The sequence below is a fragment of the Gymnoscopelus microlampas genome (genome assembly GCF_963454915.1).
Source record: "Gymnoscopelus microlampas genome assembly, chromosome: 24".
Classification (NCBI taxonomy): Eukaryota; Metazoa; Chordata; class Actinopteri; order Myctophiformes; family Myctophidae; genus Gymnoscopelus; species Gymnoscopelus microlampas.
Window position 1 is genome coordinate 35,917,791 of NC_139961.1, and position 24,099 is coordinate 35,941,889.

A 24,099-nucleotide genomic window follows, 5' to 3' on the forward strand; every position below is an offset into this window, starting at 1 on the left:
TCTCTGTTAGGCTACTCCATTGATTAGAAATTGATATCCCCCCCAAACATCTCCTCATTGACTGGCACTGTACGGTGAATTGTCTTTCAAAGTCACTCTTTGAGCACATATACAAATGTGAACAAAACAGATTTATACTGTACGGTGTATATACCAGTAGTGGAGTACATCCCAACAATACAATCAGAGAGCCGTGCGCCTTTGGAACCTCAACCACTAAGGAACAACTCACGGCCAAAGCACTGCTCCATTTTACTCCCAACTTGCTACAAAAATCGCTCATGCAAAACTATATAAGTAATTCTACTTAATTTTCAACCTTCACATGTGCCTCCTTTTCTAATAATCATAAAGTGTCATAAAGTGTCTGCTCGCAATTTACTTCCGGGTGGTCAATCTCACCAGCCAATCATCATCTGCGAAACAGTGACCACCCTTTCACGTTTGCCACGTCCGTTGCCACGTCGCGCTGACGTGCGCGAAACAAGCGCAACCAAAAGCGTCAAAAAATCCGCCGACCATTGCTTGTACAAAAAGTCAGACCTGGCAACGCAGCCTACGCCAATCATGTGTGAGAGATCTACAAGCTATGGGGCAGAGACGCCGTGTGCCATGCACCGTATCTTAGCAACAACGAAAGCGCTCACTCTCATTGGTCGTGTCACGCTAAGAGCAGTTTCCAGACAATGGCATCTCAGAGAGCTTGCTGTAGTGTTTATATATCTATTGCCGGACAGGGCGCTGTGATAGTTGGCATGTAGCTAACGCTAACGTGGTTGTCATGCCTGCAGCGGCTGTGCAATCACTTTGTCAACAATGCACGTTCGTGCGGTAAATGTTATTATTGCTGCTCCGTTAGTCCATTGTAGATGGTGTATGTTGTGGCCTTATGTGTCTTCTGGTGTAGCTCCACAACTCCAGTAACTAACGTAATGGCAGGACCGCCCCGTGCAACGCACGTTTAGGCTGCATTATGGTAATGTAGTAATTTCAGATCATTTCGGTCCGATAAGGGCAGTGGCTACCCCCCCCCCCCCCCCCCCCCCCCCAAATAATCATATTTGAACTGGGGACCCCCCCAATTTGTTTGACTCCGTTCCACAAGTCAATATTGTGAAAATAGCAGATCTACAAGCTCGGCTATTTTCAACATGTTTGCCTCCTTATATTATTTGACAATGTGGCCAATGTTTTATAGTATAGTTTGTTGACTACTTTTGTTGCAGTAATGGTCTTTTCCTTTAGCTTTTTTATTGTCTCCGCCAGGCCGAAAGGCATGGCGCGAGAGTATGTTTTACCCCCTGTCCGTCCGTCTGTGGATAGCTAATCTCCCGCATCGTTGGCTTGATCGCAGCGCAACTGTGCACACACACTCCCTGGATGCCAATTCATAACCTCTGCCCCATTTCTTTCACATGGCCCTGTTATAGTGCCACCAGGAGGCCGCTTTTTGCAATGCAGCCTCCGATTGTGGTCAACTTTGCACGCACATTCACACTATGTTGAGGAACAAGTGCTACCATTTTAACATTGGCCTGTGGGGGGTCCCCACCGACTCTACCTGGCCCTTAGGTGGGCCCCACCTAGGCAATTCTATGTGGGGCCGAGGTGGGTCTTAACTGCGATGCCCATTCGGGCTATAAGTAGCTTCTACCTGGCCCTTAGGTGGGCCCCAACTAGCCACGTTTATGTGGGACCAAGGCGGGTTTGCCCATGCAGGCTTTAACTGGGTTCTACCTGTTCTACCTCCTCCACATTGGTGGAGGAGGAGGGGCCGCAGGGCGACCACACACATCGCTGAACCAATGGTAGCCCACGGATGTTTCCTCTGGAGATTTAAAATCTGCCCCTCTATGCCACATATCATCCGCGCTACAGGGTCTTCACTGACCGAGCCACGGCCCCACTGGCCCTCATGACGCTACGCCACTTATATGCGCTGCCAAGTGGCCGCGGGCGCTACGTGGGCGTGGCGGCGGGCTAGACGCGAGGCCCTGCGTAGCAGGGCCGAGCTTCTAGTGTACTCAGTTAGACTAGGGCTGGGCGATATGTCGATATGTATCGTCTGGACGATAGAAAATGTCTATCGTTTAATAGGAAGCTCTATCGTTTATATCGCAATATATAGTATTAATATATATATAATATTAATATTAATCCCAGAGCACCCGCGGGACGAGAGGGCAGCGAGCCCCCCCCCCCCCCCCTCTCTCTCTCATAGAGTTAGGTCCCTTTCCGTCGGCTACGAGTATTTAAAGTTTGTCGAACGGCCGTGTTGCGCAAGTCCCCGATGCCGCGCGTAGCGGTAAAACATTATTTTCGGTGCGACACAAGTAGTGTAGCTCCTATCTATGTTTGTTTCTGTAAGTGTAACTTATATTTTCCCCATCATTATCAAACTACTGTTGGATGCTGTGATCCAATGTAAACAATACGATGCAAAGCACTTCCTGGTCAGTGTTGCCAGGTTTTGTGAGAGAAATAAGCAACCCTGTCTATGAAAACAAGCCCAAAAGAAGCGACTATGAACCGTATCTTTGTCACAGTGGTGGGAAAAGTACGCAAATGTTGTACTTAAGTAAAAGTATCAATACTGCAGTACTGTAGAAGTACGCTGTTACAAGTAAAAGTCCCAAATTCAAAATTTACTTGAATAAAAGTACGAAAGTATTGGTATCAAAATGTACTTAAAGTACCAAAAGAAGTACTAATGTTTGAAAATAGCAGATCTACAAGCTCACAACGCGTCGCATCGTGGCGCGTTGTGAGCTTGTAGATCGGCTATTTTCAAATAGCCTATAAAATAGGTCTGAAGTGGTTAATGTAGGTTTTATAATATTATAATTTATATCTGCAAAGTAACTGGTAACTAAAGTTTTTAAATAATTGTAGTGGAGTAAAAGTACAATATTTGCCTCTGAGATGTAGTGGAGTAGAAGTTAAAGTATTGGAAATTAGAAATACTCAAGTAAAGTACAAATACCTCAAAATTGTACTTAAGTACAGTACTTAGTTACTTTCCACCACTGCGTTATGTATTCTGAGTTTTTCACTTCCAAGGAGTAGTAGTAATACAATGTACAGTAGGAGAGGACTTTGCCTTGTGAGACAAAAAAGTGTTACATTTTAGTTGAATGTTAATCTACATAAGCTAAATACTGGATATCAGTAAATATGCTTCTGGAGCCATAAGTGAAAGACCTACTTATTTCACTGCTGTGAATTGTTTACACAAAAAGGTAATTATTTGTTTAATTTTATTTTTATTTATTGAACAAAAAGTACTGCATTTCCACATTGCAATTTTATGTGAATTATTCATTAATTGAATTTACCAAAAATGTGCTATATCGTGATGTATATCGTATCGGGATATAAAATGAGCTATATCGGGATATGAGATGTTGGTCATATCGCCCAGCCCTAAGTTAGACCCTATGATTATTGACTTATTAGACCCTATAAGTGTACAAATGGAACCAAATAGACCCTTATGGGTCCACACAATGCCTTCTGGGATAGATCTAAGATCTTTACCTGCCCCCCTCACACCCCACCTTTCACAGCAACGCAAGATGGTGGTGTGGACCCGCGGTCAGCACACACAAACAACCAGGCCAAACTTGATAAGTTTGGCCTATAGTTTGTGGTGTTTGTGTGTGCTGACAATACAGATCCCAGGTCGCTGGCTTTGCAACCCAAATATACACCTTCCAGGGATTTGTTCCCACTGATTCTCCTTCTCCCTAGATTGCCATGGGGCATCTCGGTTTACTTCCTGCTTGGATACCATCACAGCGGGTCTTGAATCAGGTTAAACAACCAGTCGAGTATTTGGTCTTTTGTGTCAGGATGCCCGGAAACCCATATATGGAGATAATAACCCAAGTCTGACGTCATTGATGAAATTATTGGAGTATCAGGAATGTGACAAAAACTAAAAAGTCTCCATGAATTCAAAGCTTCATGGGGTGTGTAATTGATAGAAAATAAGATATTTTGTAAGTGGTTAATGTAGGTTTTGTATTAATAATCTACAAAGTAACTAGTGTGGTATCTTTTAAAACCACAGACTTACAGGTTTACTGCACTATTGAAGTTGCCAACAACGCCATATTGTAAAGATAGTTTGATGTTCCAGAGATGGGAATGAATGGTGAAGAATGGATGAGACATCACTCCAGCAGTGAGGTTACTTCTTCCAGTTTATTTCATAGCACAAACAGAGTACAAACAGCTTTCAGAAGGAGCCAGGGAGCCGAAGCTCCCTGCAGCCTCACGTCGTGGGACAACAGTACTAACTAACTAGTCACTTACAGTCACTCTTATACAGTACAATGTCGCTCACACTCATTACAATGCAAACGGTTCATGTGGGGTGGGGGTCAAGCCTCCACCTGTTGATCATGCTCTGAAGTCCTTTGAACATTGGCTGATTTGATTTGCAAGTGCCTGGAGGAAGGGAGTGAAGTCTCTTAGAAGATGTAAATCCCCCTTCACACCTATAGCCAGGCTAGGCTTCCTCTTGAACAACAATAGCCCAGGAGTGTAGACGGTTAGACTGTGTCTGTCTGTGACTGTAGTAAAATCATTTATACATGACTTTACTTGCAAAAGTAGTGTAATCCTATAGTAATTCTAACATATGGCTTAAATGTGTATGTTATGTTATGAAATATACAACACTAGTAACTGCATTTTTCTAATAATTGTAGTCGAGTAAAAAGTATAATATTTGCCTCTGAGATGTAGTGGAGTAGAAGTGTAAAGTATCAAACAATTTAAATAGTAAAAGTACAGTACTTGAGTACATGTTAGTTACTTTCCATCACTGTTAATTGATAGACTGTTGATAAGATTTATATTTCTACAATCTACATTGTAAAATCCTCAGTGTTAATTTAATTCTGAGTGAGCAAATGGAACCAAATTCACTCATAGCCCAGTGGTTCCGAAATATTTTTGGGGGGTCTCTAGATGATTAGCTTAATGTGCAACAAAGTTTTCTCACTCAACAGTAAACACACCAACATACAGTATAAGTGTATACAGGGCATCTGCACATTTATAAAGTTATAATTTAATGACTTTTTTAAAGACCTTTTTAATCCCAGATTGGCCAAATTGTCAAATATTACGTAATAGGCAAACATTGTGAAAATAGCTGATCACAACGCCTCGCAGTGTGAGGCGTTTGAGGCTATTTGCACAATATTTATCTGTGGAACCAAGTCAAACTAAATGTAATGCCTACAATTCCAAGTGCTTGTGAGGGTGGGGGGTCCCCATTTCAAATAATTTGTTTAGGGGGGGGGGGGTTGCACCCTGAAAAGTTTAGCTTACTAGTCTGTAACTCTGAGAGTGTACAAATGGAACCAAATGGACCCATAAGGATCCACACAGAGTTAAATTAAGCCTGTTTACAGTGTAGCCTAGACTGGGTTCCCACTGAGATGGAAATCATATCAAATGGGGTCCATGACAGCGTAGTTTGAGTTTGCACCTTAGTCAGTTCCCATAATTTAATCCATTTTCTCCACTGTGCTCAGGGGAAACATCTTTTATTATACAGTATTAATCTGTGCTCCTTTTCGATCACTTTCCATATCCCATATGCGACAACAGATGCAAAAGACAACGTAACGCTACTGTGTTGTTTTGGTGAAACATCTCTGACACACAAAGGACCAAACTTGAAGCCAGACATACTCTTTTTCATACTCTTGATCAAATCTTTATTTATAAAGCACATTTAAAACAACCAAGATTGACCAAAGTGCTGGTACAGTAAATGTGTATGAGCAGGGCTGGCAATTTTCCAGAAAACCTTTTTGGTTATGGTGGCGTGTGCAGCAATTATTATTGTAGCTGAACGAGGGAAGGGGAGCGCTTGTTTTCCTTACAAGCCCCGGCCGTGCACCGCCCGTGAAGGACGGCTTACAGGCTGGGCTTGTAAAGAAAACAACCGCTTCCCATCCCATGCAAACCATCTCTGCTGGATTCTCAGCTACAAGGCTAAGTAGCAGTTTACACAGGAAGTTCACAGACGTAGTAGTTTCTATAGAATATCTTAGCTACAATGAGATGGAGCTAACAGTGAAGTTTTGTTTCTCTTTGTGTTTGTTTGGCTGAGTAAACAGGCACTAGTCTCTTTCAGGAAGTTGCTCTTCCTGGTAGCCGGGAACTACTTTCTTGTAGAAGTTGTTCTTGTAGAGAATTATTAAGAACTGTTTTAATAGGGACGTGTCTATGATTTTCATGTTGCCATATTTGTAACTCTTTCAGAAAAGCAATAATAAGCAATAACGGCTGAGAAGGTTGGAGGCACTCATCTATAGCGCCTCCTGCCTCACTACACCCCTCAGCCATTATAAAATACACTGTGAACGGTGACCTCTAGTGGCATATTGCTTTATTTAACCAGTACTTATGTCCGGACCTGTCTTGTTGTATTTAACTCTCTAATAAGTGTGTGTGTGTGTGTGTGTGTGTGTGTGTGTGTGTGTGTGTGTGTGTGTGTGTGTGTGTGTGTGTGTGTGTGTGTGTGTGTGTGTGTGTGTGTGTGTGTGTGTGTGTGTGTGTGTGTGTGTGTGTGTGTGTGTGTGTGTGTGTGTGTGTGTGTGTGTGTGCGTGCGTCCGTGCGTAGGCCTCCATAACCCAGATAAGCCCTCAGGGCTTGTTTCCAACTTTCCATTAATGTCTTGTGTAAATGTATAGACAAACACTAATATGCTAAAACATCATATATACGAGTAAGAAAGCGAGTATGTACAGTAAACAATCCATATTCAAACATTTTGTTTTCCTCTCCCCCGCGTTCCGTGTGTGCGTGCTTTGTTAAAACTAGAAGTTCGGGCCGCTGCACGGCCCTCACATCTAGCGTGACGCGTCGTACACTTCGCATCACAGATCCAACTTACAGCCACCTCACAGTGTGAGGGAGAGTATTGTGTGAAAGTAGGGCAAAGTCGCTTATAATTTTTGGACATGGCAACACTGTGGTGAAAAGTAAGGCAAATCCGCTTATAATCAGAGGACATGGCAATGCTGAGTGTCCTGTGCTCCCCTCTTTCTCTGTCCCTGTGTGTCTGTCCCCCTGTCTGTCGAATAAGGTTTGGTACGACATAGAATAGCCTAGTTGGGTGTCACCTAGGGCCCAGTCCCAGTTGGGACCCACCTCGGTCCCACATAGACTTGCCTAGTTGGGGCCCACCTAGGGCCCAGCTAGAACCCACCTAAAGCCCACATGGGCAACCCAGTGGGGACCCACCTCGGTCCCACATAGACCCCCTGGGAGTCTTGGGACCCCCACGAAACATCGCGGACTCCTTCGGACCCCTGTGAAACATCAGGGACCGCTTCGGTCCCCTGCGAAACATCGCAGACCCCTTGGGGGTCCCTGGAGACCTAGTGTGTTCTAGCTCTGAGATTAATGGAGTACAAAGGGAGAAAAAACGAAAAGGAAAGATGCAAACGAATTGTATGTGTGCATTGCGTGTTGGTCGCGCAACCTGGCAACCCTGGGCTGAGGCAGACAACACATGGCGAACAGCGAACATGTCGCTCGCGCACCCAGGCAGACACAGACATGGCGAAGGAAAACGGAAGACTGAAGCCACAGCCAGAGGTTGCACATGAACTCTGCAGCCGCACTGAGGCGCTCCAACACAAACACTCTGACATTAAGCTTCACACAACAAACATGAGCACTACGCTGCTGTTTGTCCAAAACACACAATATCTCTTCTCCCACCGACGGCATGTGTTCATTTATCGACAGCCGTATAGGGTTGGGACTTGTTATTATAACACTGTTATTACAACTTGTACAACTATTATTTCAACTTAACAACAACACTATAATTATGTGCATGCAGTTATGCACTTAAAGGGTGCACGTTCAACAGTGGAGAATGCATGGGCGTCCTTAGCAAAGAAACGCTCTCCACCTGTTTAGAAGCATATCGCCCACCCCAGACCGTTTGTTGCGATCGGGGGCGAGCGTGTTTAGGGGCGAGACAATTAGGTGCAGATTGCTCACCCCAGACCGTTCGGTGCGATCCGGGGCGACCGTGTTTAGGGGCGAGATCATGACACGGCCGCATCGTTACGGTGCGTTTTAACAGCGGGCAACTCTTGGGCGACATCGTCCAAAATATAAAGAGAGTCTATGAGAGCCGGCAACTACTGGCGATCGGGCGAAGTGGGCGGAGGGGGGGGGGGGGGGGGCGATGAAAGATGGATTTTCTTTATCTTTTTGGACGATGTCGCCCGGCATCGCCCGAGAGTCGCCCGCTGTTAAAACGTACCGTTAGCGTGTACAGATTTTCGGAGACTCGACACGGTGCAATGGCTAGATCAAGATGAGATTAACTTTTGTGTCTCTGGTGGAGAGATTTACTTAAACGCGACGTGCTACCAGCTATGCACGTAAGGATTGCAGTGCATTTCATGCACACACAAGCTCTCTCTCACACACACACACTCCTCCACCTCCTCCCTCCCTCTCTCTCCCTCTCCGTGTGTGTGTGTGTGTGTGTGTGTGTGTGTGTGTGTGTGTGTGTGTGTGTGTGTGTGTGTGTGTGTGTGTGTGTGTGTGTGTGTGTGTGTGTGTGTGTGTGTGTGTGTGTGTGTGTGTGTGTGTGTGTGTGTGTGTGTGTGTGTGTGTGTGTCCCTCTCTCTCTCCCTCTGTCCGTTTGTCTCTCTCCCCCCCTGTTACATGTGAGGGTTATTTCTATAGTATGGGTTGCCCAGGGTTTGGTATGCTCCGTGACATGCATTCATTCAGCTCAGGTCCTGCTGTGGAGGAGACCTGGCTGCCACTGATTGGCTAGGCACCTTCAATCATCCTGGACCAATCACTGAAGAAGACCTCCTATTTAAGAGCTGTGAGCAGCTGTGCAAATTGTCAGTGTGTTACATGGTGTAACATGCTGTCCACTGAGTGCTGTGTTGCAGTAGGGGTGCTAAAAGTTTGGCAGCCCCTGTGCTCTACAGGTGCTCACATTTTGAGTTTGTGAACCCACTATTTTCTCCTTTTTGTATGGATAACAAACCACCAGCGCCAGCTTTTTGTAACCAAACCTTTTGCCTTATGTAGATTAGAACAGATAGATTAGTTTAGATTCCCATTGTACTTTTTGTTTTGATGTAGGTTAGGATAGTTGGAGGGTTAAAAGTAAGGATAGATAGGTTGTTTTGTTTGTTTATTGGTTTGCGTCTGGGGTTGTTTTCAAGTATGTAAAAAGCTGCATCCATTGTAAAATATTGCATTAAGATTCTTCTGTAAATATCATTTAAAACCTAAAAGAAACCAAAAGAAAGGTCACAATAATAAAACAACAATTCGCTTTTCAACCTGATGTCACGGTCCTTTCATTCCCTAGACTAAGGATTGTAACACCCCCACACACACGCACACACATCTCTCCTTGTCTCTCTCTCCCTCCCCCTCTCTGTCTGTGACGATCCGGCCACATCTCTCCTTGTCTCTCTTTCTCCCTCCCCCTTTCTTTCTCTCTCTTAGTCTCTCTCTCCCTCCCTCCCTCCCTCCCCCTCTCTCTCTCTCTCTCTCTCTCGCTCGCTCGCTCTCTAGTCTGTTTTGAGGCATAATAACTGGTGGCTTTCGTTGCATAAAAGTGAATGGAGTTTGTTGGTCCGTGCGTGTCTTTCTGTCTTGCCTGTGTGTCGGCGACGCTGACTGGCTGCATGTTGCTGTGATGATGAGCTACGTTGAACTGGGTAGCCAGGTCTGCTTTGTGTGTAAGCGATTGTGGGCTTATTTGGGCGCGCTTTTGGGCTCGCTTCCATAGACCACGGCAGCGCTTGTTTCTTTCCCGTGACGGATGTGGCAAAAAAGGTTGCGAAACGAACCATCCGGAAGTAAATTGTGAGATGAAATATATAGCACTTTTTGATTATTACAGAAGGAGACACATGTGAAGGTGGAAAATTAAATGTAGTTGCATGAGCGATTTTTGTAGCAAGTTGTGAGAGAATTGGGCCACTCCTGTGGGCGGGGGGCTCAATAGAACCATTGGGGTTTGAGAAGGAGACGCTCTCTGATTGAGTAGTAGGATAAGTGTTAAATGGCTCCACCATAATGTCCTGGGCTAACCCCTGGATATCACACAACACTTTAATTAAATTCCTTCAAAGGCTTCATTCACTACTATGAATCTGGACAAACATGGATGTGTAAAGACATACAACCACAATGCTGTGTTTCTAGTTTGAGGTCTTCGTTTAAATGTACCTGCAATTTTCAAGTCCCTCTGTTGGTCTGTCTGTCTGTTAGCCTTTCTGTTTAATCCATTAGTCTGTGTTAGTAAGACTGTTTAATTATGTATATCAATTGTAACTGAAAATAATGCATAATCTTTCTCCAGGTGCTCGGAGTCAGCAAACGACATCGTTGAGGTCTGTGCGGTCAGAGTTCGTCCACCTAGTGCCGGAGCCCGTGCTCGATGGTCTGCTGGACATACTTTTGAACGAGAACGTTGCCAATGATGAAGAGATTGACTCCATCAGAGCAGAGAAATACAGAGCAGATAAAGCACGACTATTGATTCACATGGTGACAAAGAAGGGCAAAGAAGCATCTTTGAAGATGATCGCTGCACTAAATGAACTGGATCCGACCCTTCATCACCGTCTGGGTTTGGAAGAAGGTGTGTGAATTGTCATTTCTGTTCAGTATCAATGTGGCCTGAAGCCTAGAAATGTTTTCAGAAAACTTAAGTTAGGATTTAGAACCCGTTTTTAATAATCAGCCTCATTTCCAAACGGGCTAAAGTGTTGCAGAGAGATTTCAATGATACTCATAACTGCAATAGGGTCCAGCAGAACAGTGTGCTGTTCAGCGCTGATTGGCGTTGATTAAACATGTTTACTCCATATTTAAACTAGTGCTGGGACTCGATTAAAAAAATTAATCTAATTAATTAGAGGCTTTGTAATTAATTAATCGCAATTAATCACATTTTAATCGCATATCAATATTTGACCTGAGATCAGTGGAAAGCATTTTTTTCAAATGGATTTTGCCATACGTCTTTAAGTACACGTACTCAAGAACTGTACTTATTTTTGTACTACTGTACTAATTTTGAGTTATTTGCACTTGACTCTCGAGTATTTCAAATTTCTAATACTTTTACTTCTACTCCAGTAACTCCATTATATCTCAGAGGCAAATATTGTACTTTTACTCCACTACAATTATTTGAAAACTTTAGTTACTAGTTACTTTGTAGATTTCGATTATTATTATAAAACATACAGTAACCATGTAAAAATAGCCGATCTACAAGCGCAAGGCATTGTGCAGATCTGCTATTTTCCACCACTCGAGGCTGGTAGAGTGTGTTGTTGTTTTATAGTGGTTTAATTAGTGTGTGTGTGTGTGTGTGTGTGTGTGTGTGTGTGTGTGTGTTTGTGTGTGTGTGTGTGTGTGTGTACACAGTGCATTCAACAGCAGTGTCAAGAGCTGCCATGAGTGGTGGTGATTCTGGAAAAACAAGAGGTCGATCAGGGAAGGTACGGACTTCAACCTTTGTATTCCACACAGCTTTCAGATGACCCACACACATGTTTACTGCCCATGTATTTCATATCTGTACAGGAAAAAAGGGCCGCCAAATCTTTGTGTGTTATAATGTCTTTACATTAACCACTTGAACCCTGGCATCCCTATTCTGAGGGGAACATTAGCCGAAAAATAGCAGATCTACAAGCTCTGCAAGCTGTTGTGGGCTTGTTGATCTGCTATTTTCGGCAAAGAGGTTTGGTGTAGAGCAGCGTTGTCAAACTGGCGGCCCGCTGGCGTTTTGCGGCCCGTGGAAAGGTCCATGCGGCCTGCAAAATACTTTAAAAAATAGCTAATTGATACTTCATCTAATAGACATAGAGTTGCAGTTTGCATTGCCTTGCTGTGCGTCCAAGCAGCTCTCCCCCCTCCCCCACTCGCTGCAGCGAGTACCTCTGATGGCCCGCTATAGACGAATCCACAGACGCGCTGTCTGTAGCTGCCTGTAGGCGGCCATTGCTGCGGTGTCGCGTCCGCGGAGCGTTGACACCACAGCAATGGCTGCGCGCAGGGCAGCGCTCCGTGGATTCGTGTATAGAGAAGCATTGTCTCTTCCCAGCTGTGGAATGTTCTGGCTGATTGGCTCGTCTGTGTCTCTCACACACACACACACACACACACACACACACACACACACACACACACACACACACACACACACACACACACAAACGTAGTGCAGTGTTATGAAAATAACTGGTCCCTGACATTGGCAAGTTGGTTAAAGCAAAGAGGTGTCTGGAAGGAGCAAGTGATTTAGGTGAAATTTCATGCTGGCTACACCATGTAAATTTGCCATTTTGGATATTTTTGAAAATATAATAATGGTAATAGGTAATTAGAAGCATTAATCATATATGTGTTAAAAACAAATGTCTTCTAAATCCTAACAGTTTTCTGAAACACTTATGTTGCTATAATATGTGGTTCTCTAACTTTTTTATGTCAATATTATATATATATATATATATATATATATATATATATATATATATATATATATATATATATATATATATATAATCTAAAAAGACAGTATGTGTTCCCGGATTGAATGCTCCTTACAAATTGCATTTTGTTTTTAATGTCAATAATTAAAGTAGCTATTCTTCTTCATAATAACATGTTTTTAAAGGTGATATACTGTAGTTAGTAGCAGTGACTGAGACAACAGACTGAAAAACAATGCTGTATAACTGAATGCGTGTGAGCACACATGCGCGTCCGCAACTGGTTTCGGACCACATCAAGTCACCATTTGACCAATGTGGCCCGGACCCCAAAATGAGTTCGACACCCCTGGTGTAGAGGGACAAAAGAGCAGACCAAGTACTGAGCCAACAATCAAATGTTCTAAGTATTGAGGGTTTAAGTAGTTAAAGGTCAACACTGATGATAGTGTCTGTCAAACAAACGGTTACATGGCGCCTTTCCGACATGTCGCCTTTCCGACGTTAACAAACCCTATACCTAACCCTTACCCTAACCGCACGCGGAAGCCACTAGTCGGAGTGGCGAGATGTCGTAATGGAAGGCGGTTACCCAAACAAGCCTATGAAGCTATCTGAAATCTATGAAAAAGTTTAATCACAGCGCGCACCTCTCTCTACTAGGCTATCATTCTCAACAAATATCTATGATTCTAATTTTACTATAATCAGCAGAAGGAAGGGTGTCAATTCCTTGTGTCAAATGTGTTTATATAAGTCTATTTAAAGAAGACTTAGTGCATCGCGCGCTGCTTAATCCCCTATATGCATTAAGCAGTGGCGTGCCGCCACCCCTTAAATCTGGCCGCCACAGTATAATTAAAAAAAATACAAAAAATAGTAAAAATAAAATCATGGACATATCCGTGATTGGCAGGTAATGTGTTGAGTAAAAAGTGTGAGTACTTCCTCCACGACTGTCTTTTTTGTTATATATGACAGTTTGTCTATACTACTTGGTCTAATAAAAGTATATTTTCCTAAATCTGGAGACAATTCATATGTAAACTATACAGATATTTTCCTTCTCATTACTGTGCACATGTACTATATATGTCTTATAAGTCTTTATAAGTCTTTGGGTTCTCATATGCATTTTGAAAACCCAAAAATGTTTAAAAAAAAGTATCCAAAAGTCACTGGAAGTAACTAGTAGTTACTTTTTAAATTGGGGTACTCGGATTACGTTACTGACTACAATGTTTAGCAAGTCATTTGTAACTGTAGGGGATTCTTTTTTTAAAGTAATCCTCCCAACCCTGATTGTAGACAAGGGATGCATAGCAAGTGTTACTGAAAGGGTATTCGTGAGAAGCTGGCACTGCACAACGTGAAAGCACACACACACACACACACACACACACACACACACACTATGACTCATCACCACGACTGCAAGAAACGATTGAAAGTGAGAACTTCCATAGTACATGGCTTTCATGCCATAACAAAGTGATGTTAAGTGAAAAACTTTTATTCTTTTATCAGTTTGCTTCTCCACCAGCGTAAAACTGAATAAATTAATACATATTTTGCTTTTCATTTCATTGTTATTTCCCCCACAACCCGAGCCCTACCCGACCCGACCTATTAGCAAACATGTTTGGCACAACCCTGTCTGGCCCCATCGGGGCCCTTCTGGCATGGACTGAAATTGAGAACTTTAATTATTTTAACCTGTCTTTGCTTTTACTGCCATATATGTGTCACAGAAATGTCTCTATAGAAGGACAGTATGTTCATCTCAGGTTCATGTTTAAAACCACTACTGTACCCAATACTATACAAGACATAACATTGTTTTACTGTAGTCAATACCATACAAGACATAACATTGTTCTACTGTACCCAATAATATCACTCAGGTTCAACAGGATGCTGATGATGATGACTTGACAGATGCAGAGAAAGGTGAGGTTTATCTGTCCTTGCTACAGTTCAATGATTGAGGAAACTAGTGAGGTTGTTGGCTGGTGCTAACGTTTGTTTGACAGGTTGTACATCCTCAATATATTGTTCCAAAATTATAAATGTACCAGTTGTTATACTAATTTTTACAGTATGTGGGGACAGATGCAGAGACCTCAATGTTCTGCTATGTATTTATCTCAACCATTCTCTTTTGTCTCTTGCAGCATATTTTGTAACGCAGAACAGGGCAGATTTGATTCAAAAGGTTTCCGAGGTGGTGACTATAGTCGATAGTCTAGGATACATGGTCCATCCTGAGCTCTATTTCGAGATTCATGCTGAGAAGACAAGCAGGAATCGAATGAGGAGACTGTATACAACAGTGTTAGATCCAGGAGGACGAGCCATTAAAGCAGCATTTTACGATGCCCTTAAACAACACCAACCCTTCCTGTTGGAGACACTTGGTAAGTTCAGATGTACTATTTAATAATAATAATAATAACTAGAAAAAGTGCTCCTCGGAGCACAACTCTCCGCTGTTGGGAATGTTGGGAATGTTCTATCTGTATAAGTGTCCTATCCGTCCTGTCTGTATAAGTGTCCTATCCCTCCTGTCTGTATAAGTGTCCTATCCGTCCTGTCTATGTAAGTGTCCTATCCGTCCTGTCTGTGTAAGTGTCCTATCCGTCCTGTCTGTGTAAGTGTCCTATCCAATTGTTACAGTATCCGCCATTTCTCAACCATTTCGTGATTGTTCCTGTCTTACCTCACTCTTACCAGACTTGTGTTGGGAATGTTGGGAATGTTCTAATTCTTATGTTCTAACTGTCCTATCCATCCTGTCTGTATAAGTGTCCGATCCGTCCTGTCTGTATAAGTGTCCTATCCGTCTGTATAAGTGTCCTATCCGTCTTGTCTGTATAAGTGTCCTATCCGTCCTGTCTATGTAAGTGTCCTATCCCTCCTGTCTGTGTAAGTGTCCTATCCCTCCTGTCTGTATAAGTGTCCTATCCGTCCTGTCTGTATACTGTAAGTGTCCTATCCGTCCTGTCTGTATACTGTAAGTGTCCTATCCGTCCTGTCTGTGTAAGTGTCATATCCCTCCTGTCTGTGTAAGTGTTCTATCCGTCCTGTCTGTATAAGTGTCCTATCCGTCCTGTCTGTATAAGTGTCCTATCCGTCCTGTCTGTATACTGTAAGTGTCCTATCCGTCTGTGTAAGTGTCATATCCCTCCTGTCTATATAAGTGTCCTATCTGTCCTATCTGCCAATTATGTATCAGCCATGCAGCCATTTCGTGATGGTTCCTGTCTTACCTCACTTTGACAGTGGCAAGACACTGTCAAAGTGACGCCATGTATTTATACAGTGTTTCACCGTATTGTCACGTGTCACGTGAGGCTTGACCAATCGGTGTGTCATATTTAGAAAGTGAAGTCCAGTGAGACTTACGGAAAAACATAGGAACTATCAAATATTGCCCAATCATAAGAGGCGGTGGAGTTATGTAACACGAATGAAGGAAGGGGACTTTAAACTCAGTCCAATTAGGTGACTCACAAGTGGCTACGACAAACTGTTCAAAAGTTATGGTAAATGATAGAAACTATGAAATATCGACCAATCAGAATAGAGGGCTGGGCTGCAACCATCCACCCTCTGGAAGTTGGGTGCAGGGGCTTTGTGGGCAGATCGGCAATCCAGCTTCTCTGTGCAGCTGGAATGACGGAGGCTAACCTTAAGAGGGCTATTACAGAGATGGAGAAAGAACACTACTGGTTGAGGCTAAGGAGGTATAGTATTGGGTTTCAACTAGAGGTGTAACGATATAGTAACTGCATCGAAAAATCGTTTTGAATTTTCAACGATCTACTATATCGATATGCAAACAACTAAATATCGTATCGTTTGACTTTGTATCGAATCGTTTTGCAATGCAAATAATCGTATGGAATCGTTCTGCAATGCAAATAATCAATTATATCAATACTAAGTACTTTTAAGAAGAAAAAAAGAGAAAGAGGGGTTTATAGCCAGTATCCAGGTATGTTGGGTAAATAAATAGTTACTATATCGATTTTAAATCATTGAATCGAATCGTATCTATTCTAAATTAACCTATCCTGTATCGTTCATGTATCGTATCGACTAAATCACTGAATCGAAACGAATCGTATCGTTCTAAATGAACCTGTATCGCTCATGTATCGTATCGACAACCAAGTATCGTGATACGTATCGAATCGTTGTTAAAACGTATCGTTACACCCCTAGTTTCAACACAACAATGAGGATAATTTGCCTCACAGCTAGAAGGTCCTGGGTTCGGTTCCCGCCGGGGACGCTGTGGGTGCTGGGGATGTGTCCTCTCCACCGCGTCATCAGCGCCCATACCCTTGGTGGGGTTGGTGAAAGGGCCTTTCTATATATATATATATTTGGATAAAACTACCATTAAAACCCATCATAATTATTTAAAGTTTTTATCATGATCTGACAATGTCAGTTTGGGTTCATTCCCGACAGCCTGACGGTGCTGCTGTGTCTCACAGCGCTGTAGTTATCCGATAGATCAGCCTATTCTTCGTACCATCGTGTTGTGCGTTGAAAATATCAGACCTACAAGCTCACAACACGTCGCAACGCACAGCGTTGTGGGCTTGTATATCTGCTATTTTCGATACGCAACAACACCGCCATACGGCAAAGCACAAATGAAGCTTTACACAGCTGCGTCACCTAATCAGCGCTGCGTACGGGTGGTTCGCGGGTGTTATGATGAACAGAACCGGGGTCCCGAAGTGATAGAATCTGAACCAAGCCGGACCCACTTGACGATAATAAAACTCGTCAAAACCAGAACTCGTATGGGTCGTGGATATTATACAAGCAAGCACAGTGACTGTCTGTCTGCAATGGAAAAAGTGTTAGTGGCGAAAGTTGGTGACACACATTTCAGGCAAGTAATCAACCTCCCTTGCGCCATCATTCATGTATAACATTAACAAAACTAGACACAAGCTGTAGGTTTTGCATATCTCTGGTGGCCGGCAGAAACCAGCTAACAACAAAATGTTCATTTTTCAGGAAATGAAAAAAAGTGGAGTTAGGAGGTTTTGTTCATCATTGATAAGAACAGCTGAAAGGAACTCCAAACTCACAATGAGGTTGGAGGTCAAAAGGGGGTGGAGCCTGGAGTCAGCAAAACCAGCTAACTCCGGTGGAGTTGACTGGTTCAGCAGAGAATTTGAGGATCCAATGGAGTTAGCTGGTTTTGTCAGAAGCGCTTTTTAATGCTTTTCATTGGTTCAAGGGTAAGGCTTACAGACTGTGACCTGGTTAGTTCATATTCAAAACAGAGCAATGCACATATCCTGCAACACATTACTACTACTACTGACTACTGTAACACACTTCTCATCAGGATGATGAGAAGTGCCAAGAGCCTCCAAAAGCTCCAATACATCCAGAACAGCTGCTAGTATCCTGATGAGAGTTTGTACAGTAAATACAAGTACATCACACCCATCCTCCACTCACTGCACTGGCTTCCCATCTCCTCCCTGACAGAATACAAGATCTCTCTCTTAACCCATCAATGCATCCACAATGGTGACACCTCCCCCCCTCCACACACACCCCTTGAGGAACTGCTCGAGCCACAATCCTCCACTCTGGAAACACTAACCCAATGCAAATTATTTTGTTTTTATTCTGTATCGTAGCACTTTGAGATTTGTTTCAAATGTAAAGTGCAAAATAAATAACATTTATTTATTATTAACAAATTGAAACAGACGTAAAATTAAGATAAGATAAGGTATAAGATGCTTCACCCACAGAGTTTCACTAACAACTCAATGTCCATTCCTCTTAGCTTCAGGGAAACACTTTGTCGACATACATCGGCATATCCTGATTGAGAAAGTGACCATAGTGGAACCCATCCTGGATCTACTCGTCGATGAGGGTGTCCTCACCATGGAGGGCTACGATAATGTGAGGTCTAAGTGCACTCTACATGAGAAGATGAGGGTACTCTATACACTCCTGAACTCCACAAGAGCCAAAGACATTTTCTACAAATGTCTAGAGGAACACGAGAAGCTTCTCCTTAGTGAGCTGATGTGTAAGAAATTTGCATTTAAATTCATTTTTTGACCAAACACTGCATTAGTAGAAGAGGTGATTTATTTATTTATCGTGTTTTCGCTCCATCTCATTGTAACGTTACTGTTGCATCCTGGGCGACACAGAAAACATTGACATTGTACGTTTCTGCAAACCTCTGATAAGTAAAATTATGATGTTTCTGAACCCATTCAACATCTATATTGAAGTAGCCTACTGAACAATTTAATAATATATTATAACTGAGCTTTCCAGAATGCTTTTTTTTAAATCTTTCTCAATAGATCCTCATCATCACCAATATTCTCAATGTCAATATTCTTTTTTGTTTTGCACAGATATGGTAATTAACAGTAGCCAGTGGTGGAAAGTAACTAAGTACATTTACTCAAGTACCGTAATTTTCGGACTATAAGGCGCACCTGAATATAAGCCGCAGCAGCTAAATTGAATGATGTGTACATATATAAGCCGCACAGGACTATAAGCCGCAGGTGTTTTAATGTTTAATTACCATATGTAAGGGTTTGTGCACAGAGGGGATTGTCGGGAAAGAGATGGCTGTTTGGGGAAGCTCCCATTTATTAACATTTCAACAAACAAGTTGCATATTTGCATAACTTATTCAAGTGTTACCATTTAGTGCAATAGTAGCTACGGAACATGTACTGTGCTGTGTGAACTGTACTGTATCACATAGCGTTTCAGACACACAAACTTTTCAACTTTCAAACTTAAACGGTTAAGTGCGCTCCCAACGCACGTCCCGGCAGTGATCTATAGCAGTGGTTTTCAACCAGTGGTCCTTGAGGGAGTACTAGGGGGTGAGTCACCCCCCTGGGGGTCCCCAGCAAAATGAGTTAATAGCGTCACAATCATTTAACCACTTAGCTTTGGCTATAAAGAAATAGCAGATCTACAAGCTCATAGCGTGACACAGAGTGCCTCACTATGAGCTTGTAGATCTGCTATTTTTGAAGCTCATAGCAAGCTCATATTAAGCTCAACAAGCTCATAGCGCGGCACCGCGAGGGGTCCCTGGCCCAAAACATTTTCAATTGGGGGTCCGCGGCCAAATGTGTATCAATTTAGGGGTCCTTGGCATGAAAAAGGTTGAAAACCACTGATCTACACTACAGTATAGCCTACAGTAGTAACATAACAAAAAACAAAGCTTACAGCGCTTGACGAGTCAATATCAATGGCTAAATTAAATGAGTGCAAAATAAAGTGCCTGTAACACGGCAGTAAGCCTAAAGGTGCAGTAACACGGCTGCTTAAAATATTATCAGCCTACCAGAAAAGTTATTAATCCTCGTCTTCATCGTTTAGGCTAAGGTGCAGTAACACGGCTGTAACCAGAAAAGTCAAGTCATTAATCCTCATCTTTGTCTTATTCCTGCGTACTAAAACCACCAAAGTCCTCGTCTTCAGTGTCGGAAACGAACAGGCTCAGGGTGGCTTCGTCAGCCACTCTCCCAGTCTCTCCTTCGTTGTCGCTCTCAAAACCAACGAACTCCTCTTCGTCACTGTCGGAATCGAACATCCTCTGTAGGGCCTCAGCCGTGGCGGCGTCCTCCTCTTCATCACGCAGCAGTCCAGCCTTTCGAAACCCGTTGGTGATCGTGGATGTTTTGACACTCCTCCACGCTGTCAGGATCCACTCGCAGACTTGAGCGAAAGTTGCTTTTCGCATGCGACCAGTTTTGGTGAAGGATTTATCGCCTGGTCGGTGGGTTATAAGTATTGCTCTGCCTACCTGTTCATTCTAGTTGCACTCTTCTGCTGGGCTGTCGTGCCGACGCTGCTGCTGCGCTGTTGCTGAGATCCTGCGGATAGCTCATTAACTAGCCTCCCACTGAACGCGTAGTGCCACTTTGAATGCACGATTCACACTGATGTCGAGTGGCTGCAGATGCTTCGTTGTGCCCCCGGGAATCACAGCTGGAATTGAGTTTGTGCTCTTGATGGCTGCTTTCACAGAATCTGTTATATGGGCCCTCATGCTGTCCAAAACGAGCAACGCTTTTTTTTGGCGAAAGAATCCTCCAGGGCGATTGATGTAGCACTCATTCAGCCACTCCTTCATTCCGCTTTCCATCATCCACCCTTTCTTGTTGACTTTAAAGGAGATGCCGTTAAGGATCTTTTCTTTTGGCATGGTAATCCGCTTAAAGATCACCATTGGCGGAAGCTTTAATCCAGATGCTGTGAAACCCAGGACACAAGTGAAATTTGTTCTCTCGTGGCCAGTGGTTCTCAATGTGATGGGACGATTAACAGTCCTAGTCCTAGTGAGAGGCAGGTCAAATATTCTATATCTTCTATCTTTCTTTATGTGAATTTGCAGAAGTTTGTTCTTTTTTCCTGGTAGTCGGGAGGGAGTTGCTGACACACAGTCGTCCGCACCCTGATGGACAGTCCCTTTCGTCTCATAAATCTGAAACACCAGGATGGTCCACCTCTAAAATGTTCAATCTTCATTTCGGTGCCGACTGTTTTGGCCTTCAGTCGGATCTGCACGGTGGAAACACCTCGGCCGTCTGCTCTCTGTGTGTTCAGCCAATCTTCAAGAAAGTCTTCAAGCTCGGGCCATCTGATTTTATTGCCTCTGAAAGCTTTTTTCGACTTTTTGCATTGAGACAGTTCTCGTCTCCAACGTCTCACCATTGACTCATGATGCCAAGGGTACGTGCAGCAGCTCTATTTCCTTCTTTAACTGCCAGATTGACTGCCTTTAACTTAAAAGCTGCATCATATGCATTTCTTTGTTTGTTTTCCATGGTTTGTGCATGAAAACCTCCTTTGCACAAACTGTCTCGCTCTGTAATGTCTGTCTTGCTCTCGTTCTGTCTCTCGTACCACTCTCTATCACTTTTTCTTTCGTTGTTGGCGCGCTGCCTGTCTCACTCTTTTCCGGCGTCCAGCTTTTCCTGCTGGAGCCCGCCGCTTAAAGGTGGGGGGCTCGGACCGGCCATAGAGCCCATAAAGTTAAAGGTGGTGGACTGTAACCTGTAAAATCCATAGATTTAGAAGGTCCCCTAGTGGCCGTTAGCTGTAAAAATCCATAGATTAGCTGCACCGTTATATAAGCCGCAGGGTCCAAAAATGGGAAAAAGGTCGCGGCTTATAGTCCGAAAATTACGGTACTGTACTTAAGTACAATTTTGAGGTACTTTTACTTAATTGGAGTATTTCCAATTTTCAATACTTTTACTCCACTACATCTCAGAGGCAAATATTATACTTTTACTCCACCACAATTATTTAAAAACTTTAGTTACTTTGTAAAACATACATTAACCACTTTGAAAATAGCTGATCTACAAGCTCACTACGCGTTGACGCCTCATGAGCTTGTAGATCGTCTATTTTCAAAGGATTTTATTTTATACATTTGGAAACTTGTGAAATGGGACATTGTGCATAATGGGTACTTTTACTCTTAGTACTTAAGTACATTTTGATGCCAATACTTTTGTACTTTTTCTCAGGTACATTTTGAATACTGGTACTTTTACTTGTAACAGAGTATTTCTACATTGCAGTATTGATACTTTTTATTAAAGTAAAACATTTGACTACATTTTACCACCACTGACAGTAGCGTTGTTCTTTTCCTCTTAGGAAGTGAGTGATGCAGTGATGAAGCAGAAGTTATGATGTCTGAGCTGTGGACTGCCTGTTCCTCCAGTCTCCTCCTGTACTTCCATACTTGTCCACCAGATGTTGCCTCATCTTACCCTTTTGCTTGTAATCCCTGTATTAATAGACCCCTTAAAGGTTCTATGACATTCATTTTCACTTTTTTTATTTGTTATGTTTTTTTGGGTGTTTTATGACCTCAATTACACCCAAAAAATCTGAACTTTGAACATTAGTGGATTTTCTGTGGTCTGGGGTTTTCTGAATAATTAGGCTGAAAAGTAATCTGAGCTTGGCCCTTCGACAGTGAGGTCACTGTCGATTAATCCCTCCCACTCTCCTCCTCGCCCCTCCCCTCCCCTATCCTTTCCTTTGGGGCGGGCGGAGCAGAGGCGATGATTGACAGGCAAAATCCCTCACCAGCGACACCCGCAGGCAAAGATTTATTTTTTCGTTGCAGTTGAAAAGGCTTTAGAAATGTGAGAGAAAAACACATGCCATGGATCACTGGAGTGGAATTTTTGGTTAAAACTTTCTATACACGTTTGAAGGACCATGACAAAGACTTTTAATGTGTGGTAAAACTGAACGTCATGAAACCTTTAACAGACGACGTCACGCTGGTTGCAAGCGTCATACTGCGCAAGCGTCAAACCCATTCTGTCAGGTCTCGCTAGGGTGCGCAGCACTAGCCAACACACAAGAGGGGGTTGGGGTGTGCTGAAACTAGCGCACCCCGAAACAACAGGTTGAGAATTGATTGCATGAAACAATCACCTGTGCATCCAGTCTCAATGTTGGTAAACAAATAATTGGTCTATTGCACATGTGTTGATTACCCATTACCTTCACCTGTTAGTGGATTTAGCCTGTATCTCAGTCTCTGTCTTGTTCATGGCCTTTTACTGTCTCTGCCACTATAGCCTCGTATCTACGGTGGCCACCAGCAGAACCTCAGAAAGGAGGACAGGCACAGCAGGGACCCCCAAATTGATATGTATTATAGCCTTGGACCCCCTTCTCAAGATATTTTGTGCCAGGGACCCCCCAAGATTATTCCAGATCTTTCAAAAGGTTTAGAAAATACAAGCTATGAGCTTGTAGATCTGCTACTTTAGAATATGAATGAATGAATGAATTATTTTATTTAAGTGTCATCTTTTTTCCTGCAGTACTCCCAAATCTACTTTTACACTTCATGTATTCATGAGTCCCATTTACTCCAGTTTCTTTCAAATAATCTTCACGGTTTCCCATTTTGTATGTAATTCTTTCCATTTCTTTAATATTTTCAACTGTTAATTTCCAATTATTAATAGATGGTGGGTTTATATCCAACCATTTCCGTGTGATTTGTTTTAAGGCAGCAATACGTAATATTGTATACAGATATTTATCTCCCTCTCTGTGTATTTCTAATGGAATAATACCTAATAAAATATTGATTGGGTGTATGGCTTTTCTTATGGAAAATGTATTTATTATATTTATTTTCACTGTCTCCCAAAGCCTCAATTTTGGGCACAAATAGAAAATGTGTGTATGATTTGCTTCCAGCTCTGTACATTTCCTCCAGCATTCAGCACTGCCTGATGGTCTATATTTTGATAACATTGTGGGTGTTTTAAAAAATCCTCATATTAATTTTCCAAGCAAATTCTTTCCAATACTTTGATTGTGTCGTCTTAAAAAATATTTTGCATGCTTCTTTCCTATAATCTTCCAACATTGTTATTGATAATTTTTTTTCCCATTTCTCTTTGGTATTATCCTCTATAACCTTAATTTCTTGCAACATTTTATAAAGTTTTTCACTATTTCTGTTTTTGCTCA

The 24,099-nt window shown here is 42.7% G+C and overlaps 1 protein-coding gene across 3 annotated transcripts in view; it reads left to right on the plus strand.

Annotated features, from left to right (window-relative positions):
- LOC311040893 (NACHT, LRR and PYD domains-containing protein 1 homolog) overlaps nt 1-23,725 on the plus strand; it is a 34,385-nt gene extending 10,660 nt beyond the window's left edge. For all 3 annotated transcript variants that reach the window (XM_084051276.1, XM_084051274.1, XM_084051275.1), the window contains 6 exons: nt 10,389-10,670; nt 11,465-11,538; nt 14,442-14,487; nt 14,712-14,954; nt 18,368-18,619; nt 22,249-23,725. In XM_084051276.1, coding sequence (XP_083907402.1) covers nt 10,389-10,670; nt 11,465-11,538; nt 14,442-14,487; nt 14,712-14,954; nt 18,368-18,619; nt 22,249-22,250 — 899 coding nt within the window. In that variant the 3' untranslated portion in view covers nt 22,251-23,725. The remainder of the gene's footprint in view (nt 1-10,388; nt 10,671-11,464; nt 11,539-14,441; nt 14,488-14,711; nt 14,955-18,367; nt 18,620-22,248) is intronic.
- Nucleotides 23,726-24,099: the final 374 nt, after the last annotated feature.